The following is a 25,179-nucleotide window of genomic DNA, read 5'->3' as shown; positions in this document are numbered from 1 at the left end:
TTCATCTGGAGGTGACAAAGGGCAAACGCTGGGCTCATTACCATGTAAATGAAAACTACAAGGCAGATTTTCAGCAAAGTCGCTCTCAGGGGATAAATGCCCGGCTACCTCATAAAACCTTGCAGGACCCTCTTCTATTAATTCAAAACCCATTGATCAGGCTGTACTTTAAAAGACTCCTTTTCCACATCAGGCCCCAGCAACCCAGGGTTGTGGACAGCTGGGGACCTGAGAGCAGGCTGCAGCGAGGCGCCCTAGGGAGCTAACAGCCCCCCACCCCTACCCTGCGGGGCTCGGAGGCTGCATTGCAAATGGGATTCCGGGCATTCCCACTAAGGATAATGAATCCCAAGGTTTCCAGCCCACAGACACCCAAAAGCAGCATCCCACCTGCAGAGCTATAAAGAGATTCTCACGAATTAGAGGCAGCATGCAGCTGGAGGTAAGAGACGGCATTCAACGTGGATAAAGCCCTTAGTGATTCTCTGCATCCAGATGCAGCTCCCAGTTCATCCCACTGTACTACCTGAGCCCGAAGGTGCTGGCCCAGTGTGCCCAGACACTTCCAGCAGCAGAAGTGCCATGCAGGGAAAGGGGAAAGCGGGGAGGGACACACACAGAGCCCCCACTTCCCTACTGGACCTCTGAGGCACCTTTAGTGAATCACTTGCCTGCCTCACGTGTTTAATTTCTTTCTCCTGGGCGTCTGTGAGCACACAAAAGGGGCCCTCTCTCTGGGCTTGGGCCAACAGCTATTGAGAAGCTCCTCTCGTTGGCACAAGGACCTTCTCCATCTTCAAACGCGACTATGTACTGAACACGCGGGCAGCAGGGCCCCAGCACAGATTGGAACGTCTCGTTTTGCAGCAAAAGAGCTCCTCCAGCTGCCTGACATCATGTCCGCACAAAATGAGCTTTCACGGGGGTCGAGACCCACGCGTGGGGAGGTATTTCCATGATGTGCAAAGCATCTTCCTTCCAGATTTAGGAAAGCGAAAGGCAAAAATGGCCCCAGACAGCGGAGAGAAGTCTCCTTCCAGATTGGCAGTCGTCACTGTCTCATATTTATAAAATGTCTTGTCTTCTGACCCTGCCTCCTCCACACCTGTACATCCCACCCCCACTGAGAAACGTAGGAGAACATGGCCCCCAGTTTATAGAGGAAGAAACCAAAGCACGGAGAGGTTAAGTGACTTGCTTCAGAGGTGACAGAGCCGGTCACACTCTGGGGTGACAGAGGATCACTCTCTGACAATCACACCTTTAACGATTCACTGCAGCCCGGGAAGGACCAGAGAATAGGGCCGCCAAAGGATCTGTGCCACCTAGTGACCCTGTCCAACTCTCGTCAGCAGGTTAGCTTTGTCTTTCCAATGAAGGAGGGAAAATACTGTGACTGTTCTGCAGTCAAACCTCAAATATCTCTGCTGATTCTCCACCCTCCCAGACAGAGCCTTCCTCCTGGCCAGCCCTGATCTCCTCTCTGTCCAGTGGGCACGGGCATCCAGAATTCAAAGTACTTAAACATCATCCAAAAAATAACCTAAGAATCAACCTCTTGCACCCACACAGAATGGGCAATCAACAGTCAGAATTAAGTTCTGTTGTTGTTGTCATCATTTTATTATTATTATTACCAATACTGATCATCCACACAACACCTCACCCTCCTTACTGGCTTCTCCTCTTGACATTTAAATGTGGCTGTTTCCTGGGCTTCCTCCTCAAACCTTCTTCTACACTCTCTTCCTAGAAAAGCCAGCGCCCTCCCACTGCTCTAGCCACCCTTCCCAGGTAGGTGAGGCACACTCCAGCTCCAATCCCTCTCCTGAGCACCTCGCCGCGTTCTCAACTGCCTGATGGACAGATGGGGCCTAAATGGATGTCCTGCAGGCAACGCAAGCCTCCTCTTCCAAACTGAACTCATTGCTTCCCTCCAAACCACCACTGCCAGGGCTCCCCTAACACTGGTAGAGGCACAGTAAATGCTTCATGAGTAAAGGTCTATCTCTCCTCCATCTTCCACATTCTTAAAAAATTATTTTCTGAAACAAAGATCCAATCATGTCGTGCCCCTGAAGACATATTCTGTAGGCTACCAGTTAGTTGACCACAGTGTTCAAATTCCTACACACTGTAGTTAGCTGGGCATGTGGGGGTCCAACCTGCTTGTCCAGCCTCCTTTCTTGTCTTTTCTCAATTGATTTGCCCTTTCCTAAGGCTGCCGGGGCTATTCCTTGTCTTCGGTACATATTCTTTCTGATTCTGAGTAGCTGTTGATGTTATCCCCTCCTTTTCTCTTGAAAAAAAAGCACCTCTCAACACATTTTCTGTCTGTAAAATTATTTCATTGTTCAAGACTTAGCTCAAGTGTCACCGTCTTTGGTAAGCCTTCCCTGATCCTCCCCCTCCCCTAGAGTCCCCGAGATAAATCTCCACTACAGGACCTGCCATAGGTGTCATGACAGTGAGTTCTACACTGGGGCCAAGGCTTCTGACCACCTAGTGATTTCAATACCACACCTATCTCAGCCTGTGCTGCTGGGTGTTATTACGTATTAATTACACTATATTCCTTCAAAACGAAGCTCTTGGTAGGGCTAATCCCAGCATAATGTCTTCTTTATTCATTATCAGTTTGTTGGTGACGATGCTGATGCCTCAGATGGTTATAGTTACACCTCTTCCTATTAATGCATTTGATTCTCACAACCAGGGGAGGCAGATGGTCCACGTGTTATTCCCCCTTTCACAGATAATGAAACTGGGGCAGCAATCAGGATACTATGGCTGAGGCAGCTGGTGACAGTAGCAAGGAAAACTGATCCTGTGTACCTTCTACTGGACCTCATACCTCTCCAGCTCTTTTCCCCAATAAATTAAGACACAGCCACCAAGTCATTATTACCAGCAAATGAGCACCTCCCATCCACAAAACAATGACATGAACAGACGGGTGAGAGGAAAAAAATCTGGTCCACCACCTACAATCCAATGGGAAAAATCTGGGGAAGCCTTTTGAAAGCCAAATAGTGACTTAGAACTAGAGAACTGCAAGTTTCCGAAAAGATTATTTCCCCCTTTTGTTTAAATATAACTTAAACACAGAGGTGGCCCCAATCAGCCATCGTGTATATGCTGTCCCATTACCACTTAAAGTTGCGGATGCGACTGCCAGGAGAAACTGCAAAAATGCATCCTTGGGTCAGACTCTAACATTGAGGCCCAGCTAACAGAAGCAGGCTAACAGAACAATTGAGAGCCTCGCTCAGGATCAACCCTCTAAACCTATCGAATTTCTACACAGCAAGCTGATCCTGTTGTTTCTCACCTGGAAAGAATCAGAATCTTCTGACTTTTAAGTTAAGTCCAAAAGATTCTTCTACGTAGTAAGAATCTGAATTTGGAAACCAGCTAGATCAACCACAACTCTGTACAAATCCAGATTTTAAAGAATCCACTGTAAGAATGGATTTTATTTCTTTCTTAAAAGAATCTCTCTCTTGCTGGTTCTCCCAATTCAATCACATATATCTTTTACAAGTGCAATCAAACCAAAGAAATAAGGTCTTTTTGTATTCTGTTACTCTGAGAAAAAGGTATATAGAACATGAGTGACCCACTTTGTTCAGCTCTGCTCCCACGCTGGTCATTCCAAGACATAAAAGTCACAATTTCAAACAGAAACATGAGATAACCAGGTTGAACAATCATTGCCAAAAAAACCTTACTCATCCTCTCTCTTGAGAAGGTCAATTTATTGGGGCAATGATGAAATGATTATTGATCAAGGTTACTGGGTTCAGCAACTCCTCTCACCTCTTAAGAATAAAAATCCATTCCTGGAGACCAGGCGCTCACTGGGCGCGCTCATGCCTGTGTCTGCCCACGGTCCCTGCCCTTCTGGGAGAGGGGCTGTGCCTTGACTCCACATTGGAGTGAGGGAGCTTCACCCGCCATGCTGCTCCCAAGTTCACTGTCATTTCCAAATAATGTCAAGAAATATTTTGTTGTACTTCTCTGATGCTCCCGGTTTACCTTAAGATGAATACAGCAATTACAATACTCTCAATTAAGAAGTTATTTTAAAATGCACCTCTAATTCCAGTTTGTGAGCAACTTATTTATTTGTTTTTCTTCTTGAGTGGATAATTTCTTCTGCCTGAAAGTAGTACAGCAGTCTTTTTCTTAAAGAAAAGGAAATATTGGACCAAATTCTCCCCTAAAAGTTAGTATCTTAGCTCATACCATCAAACTCAGTTTCCTGGACAGCAGTGTAAGCAACTCTCAGATCTCATAAACTATCGAACCTTATTCTTACTTCAAAGTTAACCACTTTGAAGGAACTCTTAGTCATGCTCACGATCCTCATATATAATTTGTCTTTGATCTTTGGAAATATACTAACTAGATTATCATCTACATCGCACAACTGAAAAGATAGGTTTAAAGGCTGGCCCCGAATGACAAAGAGGAATGTCTTGACCAATAGGCCTGGCTGTTGATCTGTCTCCGTCTGACTATTTGTGGGAGATCAACCTCCCAGAGAATGTTTCTTCAAATAAAAAAAAAAAAAAAAGGAAGGAAAATATCAAATCTCTTCTTCATCTTACTGGGTTGTTAAGAAAACTGAAAGTGGTGATACATGTAAAAACATCTTGCAAACTCTAACACTTCAAGCACATGTTAGCTAAAGTTATTATTAGTGCTTGACCACACAGCGTGGAAAAGGACCCCCCCAAGGAAGGCCATCACACTGGGAACAAACAGGAGAGGGTGTAATGGTCTGACAGTCACTAGCAGAGGCCCAGAGACCAGCCATTTGTTTTTTTACCTTTTGCTCATCGGGGCAGGTAAAACTCAGAGCATGTCTCATTCCGACCCCCTTCCTCAGACAGCCACAAAGAGACAGGAACTGAGATAAAACATCCTGACAGGTTCGTGGGTTTCTGGCGCCTTCCCTCCCTCCCTTTGGCGCTCAAGGCTCAAGTGCCGTGCCCCTCACTTTGTCTCGGGTTGTGGGGTTTGGTGTTGTTGCTGATTTGCTTGTATATTTCATGCTTTTGAGTCACAACACAGATGAGTGCCCCTAGAAATGCAAATCAAAACCACAGTGAGGTATCACCTCACACCTGTCAGCATGGCTGTCACCAAAAAGGCAACAAACAATAAATGTTGGCAAAGATGTAGAGAAAAGGAAGCCTTGGTACATTGTTGGTGGGAATGTAAATTGGTGCAGCCGCTACAGAAAACAGTATGGCATTTCATCAAAAAATTAAAAATAAAACTACCATATGATCCAGCAATTCCACTCCTGGGTATATATCCAAAGAAAATGAAAGTACTAATTTGAAAGGACCTATGCACCCCCAAGTTCACAGCAGCACTATTTACAATAGCCAAGATATGGAAGCAACCAAAGTGTACATCAACAGGTGACTAGATAAAGAAGATGTGGTACACACACACACACACACACACACACATACACAATGGACTATTACTCAGCCATAAAAAAGAATGAAACTTTGCCCTTTGCGACAACATGGATAAATGTGGAATGTATTATGCTTAGTGATGTAAGTGAGACAGAGAAAGACAAATACTATACGTTTCCACTTACACGTGGAATCTAAAAAATACAACAAACAAATGAACTTAACAAAACAGAAACTGACTCACAGATACAGAGAACAAACTAGTGGTTACTGCTGCAGAGAGGGGCAAGGTAGGGGAAGGGGATTAAGAGGTACAAACGACTAGGTACAGAATAATTAAGATACAAGGATGTAATGTACAGCACAGGTGATATAACCAATGTTTAATAATAACTTTAAATGAAGTATAACCTAAAAAAATCAAATCACTATGTTGTACATTTGAAACTAATATACCATTGTAAATCAACTCTACTTCAATTTTAAAAAAAAAGTTTCCTTATATCAGAGTGGAGAAGGCCAAAGTTCCCCAAAAAATTGATAATTGTGGCTTAGAGAGAAATATTTGGGTTGAAATATAATAAAAAGAAAAAAATTATTAGAGGTTAGGATCTCCATGCCTATGAAGAAAGCCTGCAATTAAAAGGATAATCTGGGTCACCATGCCTCATTAATTAACTGGATGACCCTGAGCAATAACAGTACCTACCTAGTGAAGCTGTTATGAGGATTAAATGAGTTAATATATGTAAGTGTGCAGATCAGCATTGGCAGAAAGCACTGTCAGGTTTGTGATTAGTATTATTATAACAATTGACAAATTTTTATCAATCACTCAGATGTTGGCCAGTTTAAAACTTGTCCCATCTTTTTCCAGTCTTTCATGGTTAGCAACAGTTGAACAGGTTGCTCCTGTGAGGATGGACAAATAAATCCACAAAATGCTATATCTGATGCGTGAGAATACACAGCTGATGCATCTCTCCTAAGTGTCGTGGTTGGTTTTAGAGAAATGTGGCTGTGTTTACAAACAAATTAGAAAACCTGTTTTTCTGCCCCATTCTTTCCCTCAATTCAGAGGCAATGATCCCAAGGACCTATTGAGACATACTGTTGTTGCTATGTGTGGTTATTTCAATGATCAAACACCAAATGAGCTTGCAAAATAAGACAGGGATAAAAGAAGTCTAGAAAAATCACCTTCCTCATCAGTATCAATAAATAACACTAAATTTTAAATTGAATTAAAAATTTTATATGGAAAAAAATTAGTTTGATACAAGTTTCTCCATTCAAACTTTTGAGAAGAAACCAACCCCTACTTTTACGTTTCCTCAGGAGCAAGGACCACGTTGCCTTATCTGTGTATCCCCAGGGCCTACAAAGACACTCACAAAAGATGGATGGACAGATGGAAAAAAGAGAGCTGGCTTTACCCAGAGCTCAGAACCCATCAAATTCCTATAATCACAGAATTAAAGACAGTTAGTGACATGGAAGGAATTGAGCCAAGGAGAATTTACACAACTTGTCCAAAGCCGCGTAGCTATTTAAGGCAGAGGCTGAACTTGACCGGCCACCCATATAAAGAATGCAGGGCACTTAAGCTGCACCAGGGCTTCCCAGGCAAGGGCAAGGCTCTAGCCTTTTGGAAGTTTTTGAAATATGCCTCTGACACCAGGAGCAGAATCATGTGGGTGCTTTCTTCCCTTATCTCATCAGTGTTTACTGGAGAGCAATCTTCACCTACGCTCTTCATTACTCTCGGGAATTAAAGAACCCCTGATTCTCTCTCCAACTTGCCACTTCAAGGTCCCTGCGTTGAGAGATTTGCTGCTTGCTGTATGAAATCCTTCTCATGTCTCCAAAAGCTTTCAGAGTTCACCTCATGGATAAATCAAAAGAGTTTCCATGCTGCTTATATTAGAGGGACTTTCGCTGAAGAAACGTGCTTTATAGTTGGAGGACTTGGGACTTTTGTTTACAGATCGAATTAAGTACAGTTTGAAATCATGGCTTTTAGACCTAGCATTGCAGGAAAAGCTTACACTCTGCCATGTAAGAAATCTTTCTCAGCAAAACTCCAAGAGACTGGCACCTCCAAATCAGAGAGCATTTGTTCCTGCCTGCTGGCACACAGCTCAGTGCCATGGCCACATGGCCCAAGAAGACCTCAGGGAGCTTAAGTCAACTGCACTAGTGCTGTAATCCTGATGTGCAGACAGGGCAGCCCATCTGGCAGTGCCCCAGGTCAGAGACTTGGAAGGAGAGAAAGGAAACGGAGCACAGCTCAGGTGATCACACTCCTGCTCGGAACCCTTCAGTAGCTCCCACTGCCTGTGGGGTGACATTCGGAATCCTCCCTGGGGCTTCCAAGGACACTTACAAGAGGGTTCCAATGTACTTGTCCTCCTTACCTACTGGTTCCCTGCAGGTATACCATGTTCTAGACTAACAAGACTGTTCTCTCTCCCTGAACAGTTCAATCACGTAACCCCCTTCCCATCTCTGTACAAGATGTCTCTCCCTAGAGATGCTCCAACCACTGCCTCCCTCGGATCTCATCCCACGTGCCACTTCTTCTCTAGAACCTTTCCTGAGTTTTCCTGCAACCTCCCAGACCTCCTCCGAATGGAAATGGGGTCAACTATGAAACTCTTGCAACTTTTCTAACCACCCGTGGTAATTATTTTCCATATGGAGGGGCAGAATCTGGGAATCATTTTTTCTCTCTGTCAACCAACATTAGCTGAACATCTTCTGTGTGGTAGATGCTGGGCTGGGTGCCTGGGGCATGAAAATAAAGTCAAGATTCTTGCTTTCGATGGACTTATGGTCTAGTGGATGGTAAAGGGTTACACCTAGTGCAGGGGAGAAATGAAATATGAAAGAGATTATGGCAGTTTAAGTTGGGTCATAAAGAGAAATTTGTTCATTGGGCAAACAACAGAGTGAGGAAGGGTTGTTCTAGGTAAAGAGAGCATTATAAACAGCAGGGCTCAGCACAGGGTGGGGACAGGCACTCAGTATTTACTGAATGAATCAAGCAAAGGCTGAGAAGATTACAGACTGGTCAGCCCCCCCACACTAGTAGTGTCTACATTCACTGAGCACCTACCTGACTTCCATCCCTCACAGCAAACCCAAAAGTCAGGGAGCATCATCCTCATTTTATGGATGAAGAAACTGAGGCTTCCAAGGTCCAAGACCCCAAAGCCATCAAGTGGCAGAGCTTGGCTGGTGCTCCTGATAATATAAGGATGTGTTAACGAGGTTGCTTCCAAGGATGGATTTATAAAGCAAACTCCTAGCTCTCTTCCTCTAACCCTGGGTGGACCACTCCAGGCAGACCTCAGATCCCAAATAGCATCTCTGGGAACACATACTGAGACAGAGGAGGAGAGAAGCAGTGGAAGCTGTGCTCCACGCAGATTCTACACACAGTAGGGTTGTGCCTCTCTCTATAAACCTGATGCTTGTCCTCTTAGGGTATATGGTCTTAGTGGCCCCAAATGTGGGCCCTTTTTCCTAATTTACAAATAACAACCTGAAAAGAGCCATCCAAAAGTCACCTCAGGTCAACTCAGGCTCATTAAAGCTCTCCCAGGGCTCCAAGAACTGAATTGCATCTCTGGCTTTCTAGGACAAAGCATTTCTTTTTTGATGGAGTTCTACATCTGATCATTTTCTCAATTTCTTCCTTTCTAGCTCAGGGTGTTTTCTGTGTTTCTTATATTGGATGCATTTCCCCCCCTTCTACCTGAGACTATTATATCTTGCTATTGTGGCATTCCTTTGCCATTGAAAGCAATCAGAAATGAAAATCCACATTTCAGAACAGTGTCCATTAAATATGCACCTTTTTATGGTTGGAAAAAAAAAAAAAACCAGACAGCACTCTGTGGGGACTGAGTTTCAGCTCTGCGTCTTGCCTTAAAGATACTTGGATGAGACAGGCCATTTGTATTTGGGTATTTGAGAGAGATGGCAGAAAGTCTGGAGTCAAAATCAACTTATTTTAAGGAATGCCTTAATTGAAAGCATTGCTAATCAAAGTGTGGTCCTTGGGCCAGGAGCAACTGCATCACTTGTGAGCTTGTTGGAAATGCAGACTCTCAGGCCCACCCCAGACCAACTGAACCAGAACCTGCCTTTTAGCAAGATTCCAGGTGATTCGGATGCACATTAAAATTTTAGAAGCACTAGTCTAAAATTAAGATGAGTTTGCTTTTATCACCATCCTGGAGCTTCCATGTGGATTCCTTTCCTAAGAAAGAAATCTCTGTATAGTGAACTCCATAGAACATTCCCCACCATGCTTTTCCACCTGAACTCTTCATTCTTGGAAGAATTTTGAAATGATAAATCATCTTCCAAAAATCAGCCTGAGAGAGTACCAGATGACACTCGCTGATAGCTAGTCTTTCTGCAGCATGTGGGAACTCAGAAAAATGCTGAAGGGGAGGGGTGACAGATGACCCTACTCCCACCTTCTTCCTCCAGGCTCTGAATCTTTTTGTTGACATCTTCGCCCCTCAGAAGAGAGCGGTAAAATACATGTTGCACAACCACACAGGTGACTGACATGAGGCTGAAGGGGCCGTGCTGTGTGCTGAGCTCTGAGGTCTGTAAGGGGGGATGTTCTGTAAACACAAATAGCAGAACCAAGGGTCCAGCCTCCAAATCCAGGCTGTGCTCAGACCTCACACTTCCAATAACAACGGTCAAGACACACATACATGAACCCTGATTAACTTGTCACCTACATCAGAGAAACGAACTGAGAGGCTGGAGAATCACGTGGACCTGACTTGAGGAAATGACAGCTAGAACTGGAGACAAGAGAAGAGAAAAGACGGAAGGTAATGACCCAGCCCTGCTCAAGGCTGTCCTGCCCACCAGGTCCCACTCACCCTCCAAGTGGAGCTGAAGCCCACAGTCAGACAGAGGCTGTGACCAGAGCCCTGGCAGGCCACACAAGTGCTGGCCTGGCATCCCAGTTGACCTTGACCTATGAAGAAGAAACCTGCCTCAGAGACATTTCTACAAAAATAAGAGTACCAAAAAAAGTTAACCCTTATCAAAAAAAAACAAAAAACAAAAAACAAAACCAAAACCAGGTCCCCATCCAAAGCAAGCGTTTTCTTACTAATTTCGACAGATGTACACAGCACAGGAAGCTCCTTCAGACTCCAGGCAGCTTTCAGACCTCTAAGTGCAACGCCTGAGTTATTGATTACTCTGTGTTAAAGCCCAACCTGGTATTCCCCTCCCCTACTTCTGCTAATTTTTCACTCATTTTTTTTCCATCTTCATATTTGAATTCTCCAAAACAGCAATATTTAAAACACTAAAATGACTTATTTATATCAGTCAATACCTGCCTTTCCACGAATTATAATTTATTTATGTATTAACAGTTTCTCAGCTCCAGAAACATGATTCTGTCCTTTTAATATGTCCAACATCAGCAAGCTCTCACAGAAAATCTAGAATGGACAGCAATGGGCTGTGAAGGCAGGAAGACTCTTAGGCGCTGAAATTCAGACAGAAACACCATCCGTCTTCCTCTACCACAACCAAAAGATAGCCCCCTCCCCTAGAACCCAGTAGGGTAGAGATTAGCTGCCTATGGGGACGGAGGCTGATCAATTTTATTTCAGCTAACCTCCACTTCACAGAAAAGCATCGACTTTACTCCTCTGTAAATCAGACCTGGATAATCCAAGCAATCCTCCAGAAACACATCTGAAGAAAAACCTCCGTATCGCCTTGCCAGCCCCAACATGCACGGGCATGCCTGAACACACTGCCTCCCAAGGCAAGAGAAAGTTAACTTTCAAATAAACCTGTCCTTCAGCCAGTCTGGCCATGTTTCCAGGCCCTTCACATTCACAAAGGTGGTTCTTGCAATTCTTGCCTAAATCCAGAAGCTGAAACCTGACCTCTGTCTGCTGAGGGCACAGACAAGGGTCAAAGGTCCACAGGCACACAAGTTAACCACAAATACACCGCTTTCTTTCTCTCTCTCTTTTGGCCAAAGTGAAAATAATGGGCCAGGCTTATTGTGTTTCCTTCAGAGAAGCCAGGCCCGGGGGCTGGTAGGAAGCTCCAGACATAATGTGGGTGTGTAAGTCTGTGCAGGCGCCACAGAGGAATTTTCTGGGAACTCCAGGGGTTTTGAAGAAGGGTGGTATCAGGCGGGGACACAGGGGTTCCTCGGATTCTCAGGTACCCCAGAACTCTGAGCGTACAGTGGGGGGAGTGGCAGGGCTGTCCTGCCAGCCAGGCTCCCCCTCCCGGCCGTCCCAGGCCCTCCCCGTCACAGCGAGGTCACTCACCACCCGTGAGCTGTGCAGGGCCGAAGCACAGCGCCAGCTGAAACCACAGGATCACAGCCAAGAGTCTCTGGGGGGATTGGGGCTGCTGCTGCTGCTGCTGCTGCTCTAGAAATCCATCTCCATTGCTCGGGTTCATTCCATGATACATCTTTCATCCACAGTGGGCATCCGGCTTGCAAGAGTCTGCAACCAGGAGCGAACACGACAATACCCCAGGCTGCCGGGGCTCCGGGGGCCACGAGCCCCATCCTCCGCCCTGGGACCGGGAACCTCGGCTTCCGCAGCTCCATCCCCGTTCCTCCCCTGCCCTCTTTCCCACGGCGAGATGCCCCCGCTTCCCCCCAGCGCGGGGTACACTGAGTAACAGCCGCCGCGGGATGCTGCGCGTGCGGGAGGGATGGAGGAGGGGAGGGAGGGCAGGGGTTAGTGCACATTGGCTGTGCGCCGGTCCCTGGGATTCAGCGGCTGTGACCACGACAGGAAAGTATAAAGCCTTTTAAGCCTCTGAGGGCTAAAAAAACACTTTTTCCTGGGCCTATACATTTCACTCTTAGGAATCTCATGATGTGGCATCGGATCCCCCCAGCTACTTCTCTGGGTTCCCCCCAGGATCGGGATGGGTCCTACTGCCCAGTCCCCAATGAGATTTCTCTGCGCTGTCAAAAAAATTCCTCCCACGGGGAGCAGAACCAGGCAGCAACTCCCCCTCTTCGGCCTGCGCGCACCTCCCCGGGATGGAAAGCCCCTTCCTGGGCTCGCGGTCTTACCTGTGGGTCTCATGCATGCAGCTTCCTTCCCTCCTCCGCCTCCTCCCCCCGCCAGTCTAACCCGCATCTGTGCGCGACCTCTGCTGCCGCCACTGCGCGAGCGAGCGAGACAGAAGCCTCAGCAGCGGCGGCGGCGGCGGCCCCCGGCTCCAGCTCCCCCCGCCCGCGCTCTCCCTCCCCAGGCTCCCGGAGCCGACGGGTGCGTGGGGTTGGGGGGAAGGACGGCAGCCCGGCCGCGCGCCCCCGAGGAGGCGCCCGCGCGCCCGCTACCTGAGCTCGCCAGCGCGCGGTGGCGGCGGCGCGGAAAGAGGGAGGGGGCGGAGGCGGGGCGGAGGCGCTCGGCCCCTGGCGCGCGCACGGGCACGCGCCTCCGCAGACCCAGCCGGCGCCGCGGCGGAGGAAGGGGCCCGGCGAGCGCGGGGAGGGGGAAGGGGCCCGCCGCCGCCTCGCCGCGACCAATGGGAAGCCCGCGCGCCTGCACCTGTCGGGGCGCGGGGCGCCTAGTGGCCGCCTCGCACACGCGTGGGGCTGGATCGCCCCTTCCCTGGCGCGGGACGGCGGTGCCCGCCTGGGCTGCGCTCGAGCCCGGGTGGCCGCTGCGGCCTCCACGCGTCCTCCAGAGTCCGTAGCGCGCGGGGATGTGCGGGAGAGCGCTCCGCTTTAGGCTGCTGCCGCGGTGGTAGCTCTAGACTGTGGGACGAGAGTGCGCAGCCCAGAGTGTCCCTACCCCAGGACCCTCACCACCAACGGGGTTGGCGGACGGCCAATTGCCAAAGTCTCTTCTTTTCCTGCATTTAGCCCTCCCCACCCCCACTCTCCTCAGCCTGTCCCACCAAGGCTCTGGGAGTCCCCTTGGAACCCAAATGACACTCTCCCCTCCCCCGCTCCCTCGGTATTTGCCCTTTTGGAAGCCGCGGGCGTAGTGCATGAAGACTGTTAGCCTATCTTGAGGACGCCCTGGCCCCCTCGAACCTCTGGGGGAAAGCGAGGGGAAGGGGGAGAGGGAGGGTGATCGGTGCCGCTGCAAAAGGATGAGTACCGAGGAGGAGGGAACGGGGGAGGCTTCTGGGGCCGTGGATCGGAACCCAGGAGTGTCGAGAATGTTTGCCCTCCCAGCCAGCCCCCAGTGGAGAGAGTTCTCCTTGTCGGTGCTGTCTCTGTGCGCGTTCTGGTGCCCGAGCCCACTCCGCAGCTGGGTGCGACTCTCCCTCCCGGCTCGATCCGGCCGCCCGCTGTCCCACCGCAAGCTTGGCCTTCTTCAGGCAGCCTGGCTCCGAGGGCCAACGTTCCAGCCATGGTAGTTAAGGGGTGTGAGCCAATGAGGTGGTGCCGGCAGGCAGCACTTTGGAACCAGTGGCACCCCATTATTCTGAAGCAATTTGTGGATATGAAAACCATGTTTCTGATACTGCAGCCAAATCATCCTTTGCTTCTATCAGCTTTCCCCAAATCTCACATAGTGATGGTAGTCAGAAAATTACAGCTTTTACTGTGTCCACTCTTACTGGGAGTAATTTTAACAAATTCTTCCAGGATAGATTAACTTTTAGCAGATAAATCAAACCCAGTATTTTATTTATTTATTTATTTATTTATTTATTTTTGCTTTGTAAAATCGAGGTGGCAGCTTTGCACAGAAGAAGTTTAAGATTTTGACTGCCCCAAGATGGTTCCTTATAAAATCTTGGCTGGATTTTTGCTCACTACCAAGGTCCTATGCCTGACCTCTACAGTGTGAATATTGATTTGTTTTTCTTAGCAAATTCTCTACAGCTTTTCTAATAGCTCATCAAATCAACAAAGCTCATAGACATTTGTTGACCATGTACATGTTTTTACAAAACAAAACATATCAAAAAATGTAAACATGTTTTTACAATCTTAAGAAAAACATGTTTCTACAATCATAAGAGATATGTGTAAGTACTATTGAGATCTGTTCTCCAGCTGGAGTACAGTCCGTTTGTACAGAGAGTATCAGGATTGAAACAAACATCCAAGTTTATCTGGTGCAAACACCAGACCTATGCTTGAGTCTTCTCTCTGACTCTTCTACTAAGTGGTCATCCAGCCTTGTGGAATATTTCCTGAGGAAGCCTGTTATGTAATGTTTGCTAACTGGTCTCTTAGAAGAGTCCTCCTTGTGCTGAACTGAAATCTACCTCCCTGAAACTTTTTTTTGGGGGGGTGAGGAAGGTAGGTAATTAGGTTTATTTACTTTAATGGAGGTACTGGGGATTGAACCCAGGACCTCAGGCACGCTAGTGCACACTACCACTGAGCCACACCATCCCCCCACCTTCCTGAAACTTTCACCCAGTGGTTCCAGCTCTCCCCTCTGGGCCCACACAGCTAAATCAGATTCCTCTCCCTTAAGACAATGCTTTATCCATTTACAGAGATGGCTTTATGTCCCTTTGAATCTTCCCTTCTCTGGGTTAAACTTAGCTACTTCCCACAGTGTGACAGTGCCTAGACTCCTCAGCAGCCTTGTAGCCTTCCTCTGGATGCAACCCAGTTTCCCAGTGGCCACCCACCCCCACCAAAGTTTGTTTCCAGAAGGCGACTCTACGTTCACTCTGTGGGTTCTGACCAGCATATAACAGGACTGGCATGTCCTATATTTTAAATAATTTGCTTCTATTAATGCAACTTAAGAAAACAAATGGGGGTGGGGTGGGGGAGAGGGTATAACTTAGTGGTAGAGTGCCTTAGCATGCACGAAGGCCTGGGTTCAATCTCCAGTACCTCCATTAAAAAAAAAAGAAGACAAGCACTTGGAGGGCAGGTGCAGCACGCCGTTTTGTTAGCTTTCCACTTTATCCCATGTATTAGTTGCTAGGGCTGCCACAACAAAACATCACACACTGGATGGCTTAAACCACAGAGATTTATTTCCTCATAGCTCTGGAGGCCAAAAGTCTGAGATTAAGGTGTCAGTAGGTTTGGTTTCTTCTAAGGCCTCTCTCCTTGGCTTGCAAATGGCCACCATCTTGCTGTGGCCTTATATGATCATCCCTCTGTGTGTGCAAGTGTCCGGTGTACATCTCTCTCTCTGTGTCCTAATCCCCCTTTTTTATAAGGACACTGGATATATTGGATTAGGGACAACCCTAAAACCTCATTTTAACTTTATTGCCTCTCTAAAGGCCCTGTCTTGAAATACAGTCACATTTTGAGGTACTAGAGGTTGGGGGGACACAATTCAGACTGTAACATCGCACAACAAAAATAAAATGCCAACATTATACTCATTTTACAGGCAAGACTGATGACGACAAAAATGTTCAATCCACCTACTCAAGAACACCCAGCCAATAATGGCCTCAGATTTAAATCTAAAGCAGTTTGCTTCCATCCTAATAGTCTACCCACCATTCCACAGTTACAGCTATGAAGGCCTTCCACCTCAAGGCTTGTACACAAGTTATCCTGAATATAATATGATATATATTTTTCTCAAGAATAAGGGTAGAAAGAATGCAGGAGAGAGCAGGACTTACTGCCTGCTAAATGAGAAAAAAAACTTATTTAATCTCTCTTCCTCTCTCATATAGGAGTCGAGGCCAAAACCAACACCAGTAGGGAAAGGTTCTGAAACAAAGTCCTGGAGTCTCCCTCCCAAACACAGGAGAGCTTGAGGGGCATTTTTGGGCTGATTAAAGACTCCACCCTTCTCTCTCTATCCTCCATGAATGATGTTACTCACTGTTTTCATTCATTCTCCCCTCCCATCCTCCATCCTCTCCCTGCCCACCCCCACCTTGCACTAGGATATTTTTTTCATAACTTATTGAACCTTTTTCTTCATGGCATAGACTTTGATTTCATTTTCAGTGGATAATAATATTTCATTCCACAAACATTAATTGAGCACCTGCTATGAACTGGGCACTGTACTAGGTGCTGGGGATGCAATAGTGAACAAAGGCACGCAAAAATATCCCTGCCCTGTAAGAATTCACATTCTAGTTGAGGAAACCAGATGATAAACAAAAGAAGAAAATATTGAGCGTGTCAGATGGTGTTAAGTGCTAGGCAGAATAATAAATCAGGGGGTGGGTAGAGGAGATGTGTAGGTTAGAGACTAGGTGGAGTCATTATAACAAAGTGACTCAAATAGTCAGTAACTTAAATAGAAGTTTATTTCTCTTGCATGCCAAGGTCTTACTATTCTAGGTGAGTGGGGCATCTCTGCTCCACAAAGTCATTCAGGGACCCAGATTCCTTCTATCTCATTATTCCACCATCTTCTAAGATACTGTCTTCATGTGTGTGGCTGTAGCTGGGTGACTGATGTGTCTGGGGTCCAGCCTGAGAGAAAGGGTTAAAGAAAGGGAGTCTAAGCCAAGCAATTTCCTTTCAGGCAAATGAGACAGGAGTTACATAAAAATAAGCTTTCTTATCTACCATTATTGAGAACCTAGTCACATGACCATACCTAGCTGCAAGGGAAGCTGGGAAATTTAGTCTTTATTGGACCACCAGGTGACCAAAAGGAAGAAGACAGTGGATTAAAAGGGGGCAGGGGAACCTGGCAGTCTATCACACGTACTGGGCAAAGATAGAGGTTGTAATTTTTTGATAAAATAGACAGAGAAGCCCTCATCAGGAAGGTGATATTTAAGTAAAACCTGAAGAAGGTGAAGAACTGAGCCATGCAGTTTTCTAAGAAACCATTTCCAGGCAGAGAAGGGAACAGCTGCAAAGTCCCCGAGGCAGGAGCATGCCTGTCATACACAGGAAACAGGAAGGACATCTGTGAGCCTGGAGTGAGTGAGTGATGGAGCTGAGGTAGGAGAGGCCTCCTACTGAGGTGGACCTTAGAGGCCTTGGCAGTGATCTGTTTTCTTCACTTACAGTAAGAAGAGAAGCCATTGGAGGTTTGCGAGCAGAGAAGGGACATGATGGGACTTGAACAGAAAGTGATGAAAAGGATTGACGTCCAGCATTGAATCAACCACACTCCACCACTCTGAGCTCTACAGCCCTTCCTTCCTCCCTCCAGAGCACCTCTCACTCAGCTCCTATGCTCCTGAGCCCGAGAATGCCAGCTTCGAGCCTACTCAACCCTCAGTGTCCACATATCACCTCCATGAAGCACCTCTCACACCCCACACCTTTTCATTCATCCCAACATGCTTGCATATAGCACACACTCTGTTATTGTGAGCTGCTTGGCTGCCCGTGCCTCTGAGTAGATTGTGAATCCTCTGGGGGCAAGAACAGTGTTTCTCTACTTGGTCCACCCTTGGCTGGGCACAGAGCCTCTAACATAGGAGAGGAATCAAGAATTATTTTCTGAATTAATTGATTAACAGCAGAAGGAAAGGAGACCATCCCACCAATCTCTCCCTGACATTGAAAACTAGACTGAACCCAGTAGATCTTCTTCTCTCTTCTCTGGGTTTCCTCAATGCTGCTCATCCAGGAAAACATATGAACAACCACAACCCATTTAATGAGCTTGGAACATGCTAGAACGTGAGCTTGGCATTGCACTAGATGCTGGGTTTGAGTGCAGATCCAGAATTGTTAAGGCATCTGATCCATTCATCACCTCTGCCCTGGACAGATTACACACTCAGTTAGAAGACACGCTTCTGGGCCTGGGATGTGGAACAGGATAAAATGCTCATTTGGTTACCTCTCACCCATTCCTCCCTCCACTCAAGGTATATTCTCAGGTACTTGGCATGTATCAGTCATTGTGCTAGGTAGGGAGGATACAAAAATAAAGAAGACATAACCTTTGTCTTCAATGAGTTTATAATATGGAGAGAGTTGAGAAATAAATCTGCAATTACAGGGTCATGGGCTAAGCGCTAAGACTGATGTGCTGGAAGAGGATTCTGGGGGTCACCGCATATGTTGTATGAGTAGAAGTGTGTGTGTGTGTGTGTGTGTGTGTGTGTGTGTGTGTAAAGGGAAGAAAGGGAAGAAAAGATGTAGTGAGTTTCCCAGGAAGAGAGAACAGCTGTGCAAAGACCAGGAGGGAGAGGGTGGGGACCGAGACCAGAGGTAGAATTTAGAAAACAAATTGGAAAATGCCAAGAAGCACACCTTCTGAAAAGCACCTGTGCTGTACTGAGAAGGGCTTGGAAAGTCACGTGGGGAAGTCTGGCTTGTGTCTGAAGACAGAGAAGACTGAGGAGGAGTGGGAATAAATTGGAGAGAGGAGCCAGGAAGGGACTTCACCATTAGCCCACAGATATACATGAAAGGTACTCAGCATCATTCATTAAGGAGAACATGGCAATTAAAACAACAGACACCATTTTCACCCATCACATGGACTACAAATATATGTATGATAATAGCAAGTGTTTGGTGATGATGCAGGGAAAAGGGAATTCCCGTATTCTGCTGGTAGGAATGTAAGTTGCTAAGTATTAATCATGTCTTTTATTTTCTGTATTCTGATGCTTTGAAACCTGGGGACTTGCTGACCCTGGAGAGACTGCCCTTCCCAGGGCTAACCAATTCCTAGAGATAGTCAACTAGCACCCACACAACCCACTGGCTCCTCTATGGGTACTCACACTTAGGGTCACTATCCCCCTGCCATAGTCACCCCAGGGCCAGGTGCCAGACAACTGGGGACAACCCCTAAGCCCCAGAGCCCAATGAAAATATTCAAATTGCCTATTATAAACTTGTTTACTCACCTCATCCATTCTTTCCAATGAAAACCACAATGTGAGCTCTTGCTTACCTCCCCACCACACCCCACTCCCTCTGCCTCCTGACTGGCCCTGGTGCTTCCCCCGTGCGGCCCTGCACTACTTGCCACGCCCTTTGTTTCTCGGGAATTGTAAGCATGAAAAACCTCTTCCTTCCTGACAGTCATTTCCATGTCTGCATGTCTTACTGTACCTGATTAAAGCAAAGCCTGGGTGCCCTTCAAATTCAAACATGCTACACTGAGAGGAGGAAAAGTGACCCTGGAAGTGCCCTGGCAAGTTCACCTGAAACACTTCACCCACTAAGCAAAAAATGATGTCAATATTTCCCTCATACAACTGCTGAGAGGATTAAATGGGATCACACCTAGAAAGCACCTGCAGAGTGCCCAGGACCTAGTAAGTGCTCAGGCAAGCATATCCAAGGATGTTCATTGCAGATATTTATGTAATGGTAGAAAATTGGAAACAACCTGAATCATGGAATGACTGAACAAACTGTGGTACAGCCACACTGAGGAACACTATGTAGCTATTAGGTATAAATATAGATCTCCATGTAGACCATGGAGAGCCCTATAAAACATTTTTGGGTGAAAGAAGGATATAGTGGAATACAATGAACAGTAAGGTATGATTTATGGAAAAACAATACCAGATTGGCTATCAATTGATGTGAAAGGAAAGGAAAAAAATTCGGAAATGATACACAGAAGACAATGGGGTTACATTCGTGTCAGTGAGAGCCAGATGGATTTGTTGGGGATGGGTGGTCAAGAAATAGTTTGATTTCTATAATTTTTAATTTTATTTTCATTATTTAATTTATTTATTTGTATATATTTTTGGTGAAAAGACTATTATGTAATGCTTAGGTAATTAAACATTGATTTGAAATGCGAAAGAAAAGAGAGGAGGGGAAAAGATAAACATACAAGGGGAAGAGGTATAGGACTGAACCTGAGGCTTCAGGACATGAAGTTAACTTTGAAAACACTGTGTACTGATGGTATATTTTTGAGATAATGGAGATTTATCTACAGAAGGTGTCCTTGGACTGAAGCTTTCCTAGGAAGGGGAGGTGGGGATGCTCAGCAAAGGTTAACTGCTAAACCAGTTCGCCATTTTATAAAAGACGACCCCTGAGCTCCCTTCCTCACAGGGGTTGTTGAGATAGTGGCTTCCCCCATCTCTCTCTGGAAACTTCCTCATCCCGCACTACATTCCTAGCAATGAGTGGTTGTCTTCCTGTCATAGTTAGAGTAGGATAGACTGCACCAACAGTTAAGCCAAAATGGCTCCAACATATTACAAGTTCATTTCTATTCATAGGACAGTACAGGGGACTGATGGTGCGGCAGGGACGGGAGAGTGAGAGGAAGTCATTCAGGACCAGGCAGAAGGCAACCCTGTTGACTTCAACATATGATCTCTGCCATTTCAGCTCTTTTATAAGATGTAAAGATAGAGGAACCCAACACAATGACAAGCACAGATGAAAGGCAGAATGCTCTGTTTCTTAGAGCTCCTAATGGGAGAAGGTTGCTAGGCAGGGCCACACAGGGGATTGTACTCAGGGACAGAGTAGCAGCAAGCTGGGACTCTAGCGGGCAGCTGATGTGTGGCAAGCTGGCGGAGGTTAGCTAGGTTCCATGAGCTCCCTGTGGGTTGGCTAATTTAAATAACTGGGGTGGGCAGAGCTCTGGGCATAGGGGTTATCCCTGGCTGTCTAGTACCTGACCCTGGGGCAATTAGGATATTTGTAAAGTGGCCCCAGAGTGTCAGGGCCCCAACAAGTGAGGTGGTTTAGGATGTGGACTTAATCGGCTGCTTAAGAAGGGAAACTAACTGACCAGCCTCTATCTAGGGCTTCGAAAGTGGATCAAGACAGTACAAAAAAGAAAGAAAAATTACTTTATTTCAGGCCATCGGGGAAGGAGGGGAAGGCATATGGGCCAGGCCTAAAAGTGACCCACATCTTTTCTGCCCACATTCCACTGACCAAAATAAGGTCACAATGCCAACTAGTCACATGGTCTCACACAGATGCAAAGGGAGCCGGGAAATGTAGTCCCAGGGACAACTGTTTCTGGAGGGGAAGAAAAGCTCAGATTTCAACGGCCAACTAGCAGGCTCTGCCAAAAGGCTGTAAATTAATCTGAACTCACATATTTCTTTGTTTTCCCCCTCCCTTGCTTTCTTAATATCTGTTTCACCTACTTCAGGGCAAAGACCAGCATGTTCTCTTGCTTTTGATTCTTACCCAGCAATTAATTCTGCACCCAGCGGGCTTCTCACTAAAACAAGCCTCAAATAATTTCCATATGCAGAGATAGCTAGCCACTTTAGAGCCTGGCTTAAATATCTGATACATAGAATATAATTTTAGTTAAATTTAGATCACTGGGAGGGAAAAAAAGAGCAGCAGCAGACATATTCTCTGGGCCTTTTAGCCTTTTTATTTAATTCTGGGTTGGATAAATTTTCAGTGACTTTAAGCTTTGACCTCTATATAGCAATATTTGGTTCCTGGATTAAATCGAACAAGTGTTGCTAATGAGATAGTTTAACAATGTCACCACCTCTAATCAAATTTTCCATTTCAGTTAACTATTAGGTAAAGGTAAACCGGTGCTTTCAGGAACACTTTCAGTAGTTAATTACATTAAAAACGTTATTTTCCTGACCTTTTTATCTTGTCTCATCTCCTGTCACCTTGCCTTTTGTTCTTGGTTTCTTAAGATTGTTAGCCCTAAACCACTGTCAACTTAGCATGAATATTGTCTTCAGGAAGGCTAACACTTAATGACACTAGGGGAAGGAATGGAAGAAAACAAACCACACCATGATAGAATCACTGATTCAACATTCATCCGGCACTTATCGAGTGCCTAAGATATGCCGAACACAGTGCAAATCCATAAAGATGCAAATAGATTGCATCTCAACCTTCAAGAAGCTTGGTTATGAACCTACACTTTTTCTACATAAATTTTTTTCCATCACCCATTCATTCAACAAATACATCTTAAGTCCTGCTCTGTGTATGTTGCTACTCTAGCTACTGGAAATTCAGAATTGAACAAGACAAACAGGCCTGTTCTCCTGGAGCTTACATTCAAGTGGCAGGAGACAAACACTAACTTATCCCCACTCCCCACCCTTTCAAACTAGAAGTAGTTTCCTTTACCTGTGAAGCTGCCTGATATTTTAGTATCTTTCTTCTGACAATTGCTACTCTCTACCAGGTATATCTAAGCTGACAAAGACTAGGAACTAGTTCTTAATCTTTATATCCACCATGATGCCTCAGACAGTGTTACTAAATGCTTATTGGCTCAATAAATGAATAATGAGTACATCTTTTCACAGCAGTACAGGAAGTGTAATTTAAAGCAGGCGAAGACTCACAGGAGGCTGAAAATGCCTTTTTCGTGTCCATTATCCAAAGGCAACAAAGTAGCCACAACTAAATGGGGTTTGCACCCACACTGTCACCTGCCGTCTCTGACCCGGTTTGGGGATTGGGATGAGGGTGCAGATGTGGACTACATCTACCATTGCAGATTGCATCACAAGTATGTTTTGCAATGGGCTTTGTATTATGGTTTTTTTATTCTCAAGGGAGAACTCTTTTTAATATAGGGAGTCATAATAGTATGAGAAAAGATACAGACCACTTCAAGGCATGTTTGGGAAATCATGGATAACCCCTTGCACCTAGAGAGTATGTGTGTTTAGGGGTGAGTTAGGGGATGGTTATTAGTAATATAGATAGAGCATCCCATTAGGGCCACACCGTTAGGGACCTTACATGCCGCACCAGGGAGTTTAAACTTTGTTCAAAAGACAATGGGGAGTCATCAAAGGATTGAAGGTTGGAATGGAAGAGGTTGTGGAGGAAGAGTAGAGGGAGCAGATAATGGGGCAGCTATCCCAACAGGCCAGGTACGGGGTTATGAGATGTGAACCAGAGTGGTGGCAGTGGCCATGGGAGACTCTGAAAGGGGGGACTGTCAGATCTCAGAATGTGTTGAGGGTAAGGAAAAAGAGGGTGCAAAATGATATCAAGATTTAGAGTCTAGGAGGCTAAACTATAAATTGCTATCAAAAATAGGAAACACAAATGAAAAGGAGGTTTCACGAGGATGGTTGTGAATTCAGTGTTGGACATACTGAGCTTGAGTTGCTGGAGGGAAATACATATGGAGAGATCAGGCAGGCAGTTGGGAAATAGGCTTAGGAGCTCTGAAGAGGGCTCAGAGGGGAAGAAGTGGGCCCATGGGTTGCTCAAGGCTGTCTGTTAGGGCCACGGAATAGATGTACTTGCCCTAGGGAGTGTGCGATAAAAAGAGAAGAGGCCCTGGACAGAGTTTTTGGGAACTGTCCTGGGGGAAAAGAAGGACTAGAGAGAGAGAAGGGAGAGGGAGGGAAGTCAGTGAAAAAAAAGAGCAGTGGTTCTCAAACTAGAGGGTAAAAGAACCACTCAGAGATATTCATTCAGATTTCTAAGCCCCTCCCCAGAAAACCAGATTCAGTAGGCCTGGGGTAGGGTCTAAGAACAGACAATCTAAAGAGCCTACCCCCTCATTATCTGTTGATGCATAACAGATTACTCCAAAATTTCACATTTCACAGCAACATTTTTGATCTCATGGTTTCTGTGAATCAAGAATCTGTGAGGAGCTTAGCTGAGTGGCTCTGGCTCAAAGCCTCTCACAAGGTTGCAGTCAAGTTGTAAACCAGACTTCAAACATTTGAAGACTTATCTGGGGCTGGAGGACCTGAGTGTCCTCAACACATGGAAGCCAGCTTCCCCTCGAGCAGGAGATCCAAGAGGGCAAGGTGGAGACCACAGTTACCTTTTATGACCCGGACTCAGAAGTCACATTTGTCATTTCTGCAAAATCCTATCAGTTACATAGGTGAATCCTACATATTTTAAGAGGACAGTTCACAGAGGGACAAAATCATGGCAGGGGAGGGCAACCTGGAGGCTGACTACCGCATGTCCCTACCCTCCTAGAGTTATTTTGATGCAAGTAGCCCTCAAAGAAACACAGAATGGGAAAGGGGAAAGGTCAACAGAGGAAAGAAAGTCAAACAGAAAGTGGACCTCAGTGTCAAACAGGACCAAAAGATCAAGATGAGGCTGAAAAGAGGCCAATTGATCTGGGAACTCAACCTTGATCTACTCAACTCTAAAGCAACACTTCTAGAGACACACGGCTCTTTTTATGCAACTCATGGTAAGAAGTAAATTTTACTTCACTGCCTGGTGCACAATGCACTTGTATATAGGAATAAATGTTTCATGAATTGATATTTTGCTCTACTGCATGAGAGGTATACATATTTTTTATTAGAATAGTCTAGTCTATTTCTCTAAAAAAAAAAAAGCTAATCAAGATCCACTAAACTGACTTTGCTGGTCATTAAAGAATCTGACCCGAAGCTTGAAAAAGCAATCTGAATAGGACTGGGTAACAATGAAGAGGATGATGATGATGATGGCGACAGATAAATTTTGAGGATATACACTTTGTGCTAAATATAATACCACGAATTATCTCATCCATAAAAACTCTATACTCTGGTACCATTATCACAATTTTAGATGAAAAAGTTTAGTACTTAAAGAACTAAAGTAGGTTTCCCAAGGCCATTTGGTTAGGAGGTAGTACAATTACAATTTATTTTAACCTGAACAACATAGTTTGGAACTCACACTTTTAGAGCTGTGGGGTCCAAAATGGAGGCTGCCAGCCACATGTGCCTATTTTAATGTTAAATTTAATTAAAACTAAATAAAGTTCCATTTCTCAGTCACATTAGCCATATTTCAAGGGCTTGATAGCCACATGGGGTAGTGGTCCCCATATGGGACAGCAGAGATATAAAGCATCTCCTTCACTGCAGAAGTTCTGTTGGACAGTGACACCCTAGGGCT

The 25,179-nt window shown here is 45.8% G+C and overlaps 1 protein-coding gene across 4 annotated transcripts in view; it reads right to left on the bottom strand.

Moving 5' to 3' along the window:
* Positions 1–12,832, bottom strand: part of SUSD4 (sushi domain containing 4) — a 107,333-nt gene extending 94,501 nt beyond the window's left edge. For 2 of the 4 annotated variants that reach the window (XM_072948686.1, XM_072948685.1), the window contains exons 1-2: positions 12,547–12,829; positions 11,780–11,962 (exon numbers count right to left, since the gene is read on the bottom strand). In XM_072948686.1, the coding sequence (XP_072804787.1) occupies positions 11,780–11,927 (148 nt within the window). In that variant the 5' untranslated portion in view covers positions 11,928–11,962; positions 12,547–12,829. Of the gene's footprint in view, positions 1–10,351; positions 10,450–11,779; positions 11,963–12,546 lie in introns of all 4 variants that reach the window. The other 2 variants (XM_072948683.1, XM_072948684.1) reach the window with 2 other exon arrangements.
* Between the last annotated feature and the right edge of the window lie 12,347 nt (positions 12,833–25,179).

The sequence above is a fragment of the Vicugna pacos genome, chromosome 23 (genome assembly GCF_048564905.1).
Source record: "Vicugna pacos chromosome 23, VicPac4, whole genome shotgun sequence".
NCBI lineage: Eukaryota > Metazoa > Chordata > Mammalia > Artiodactyla > Camelidae > Vicugna > Vicugna pacos.
This window is presented reverse-complemented; position numbering and strand designations above follow the sequence as displayed.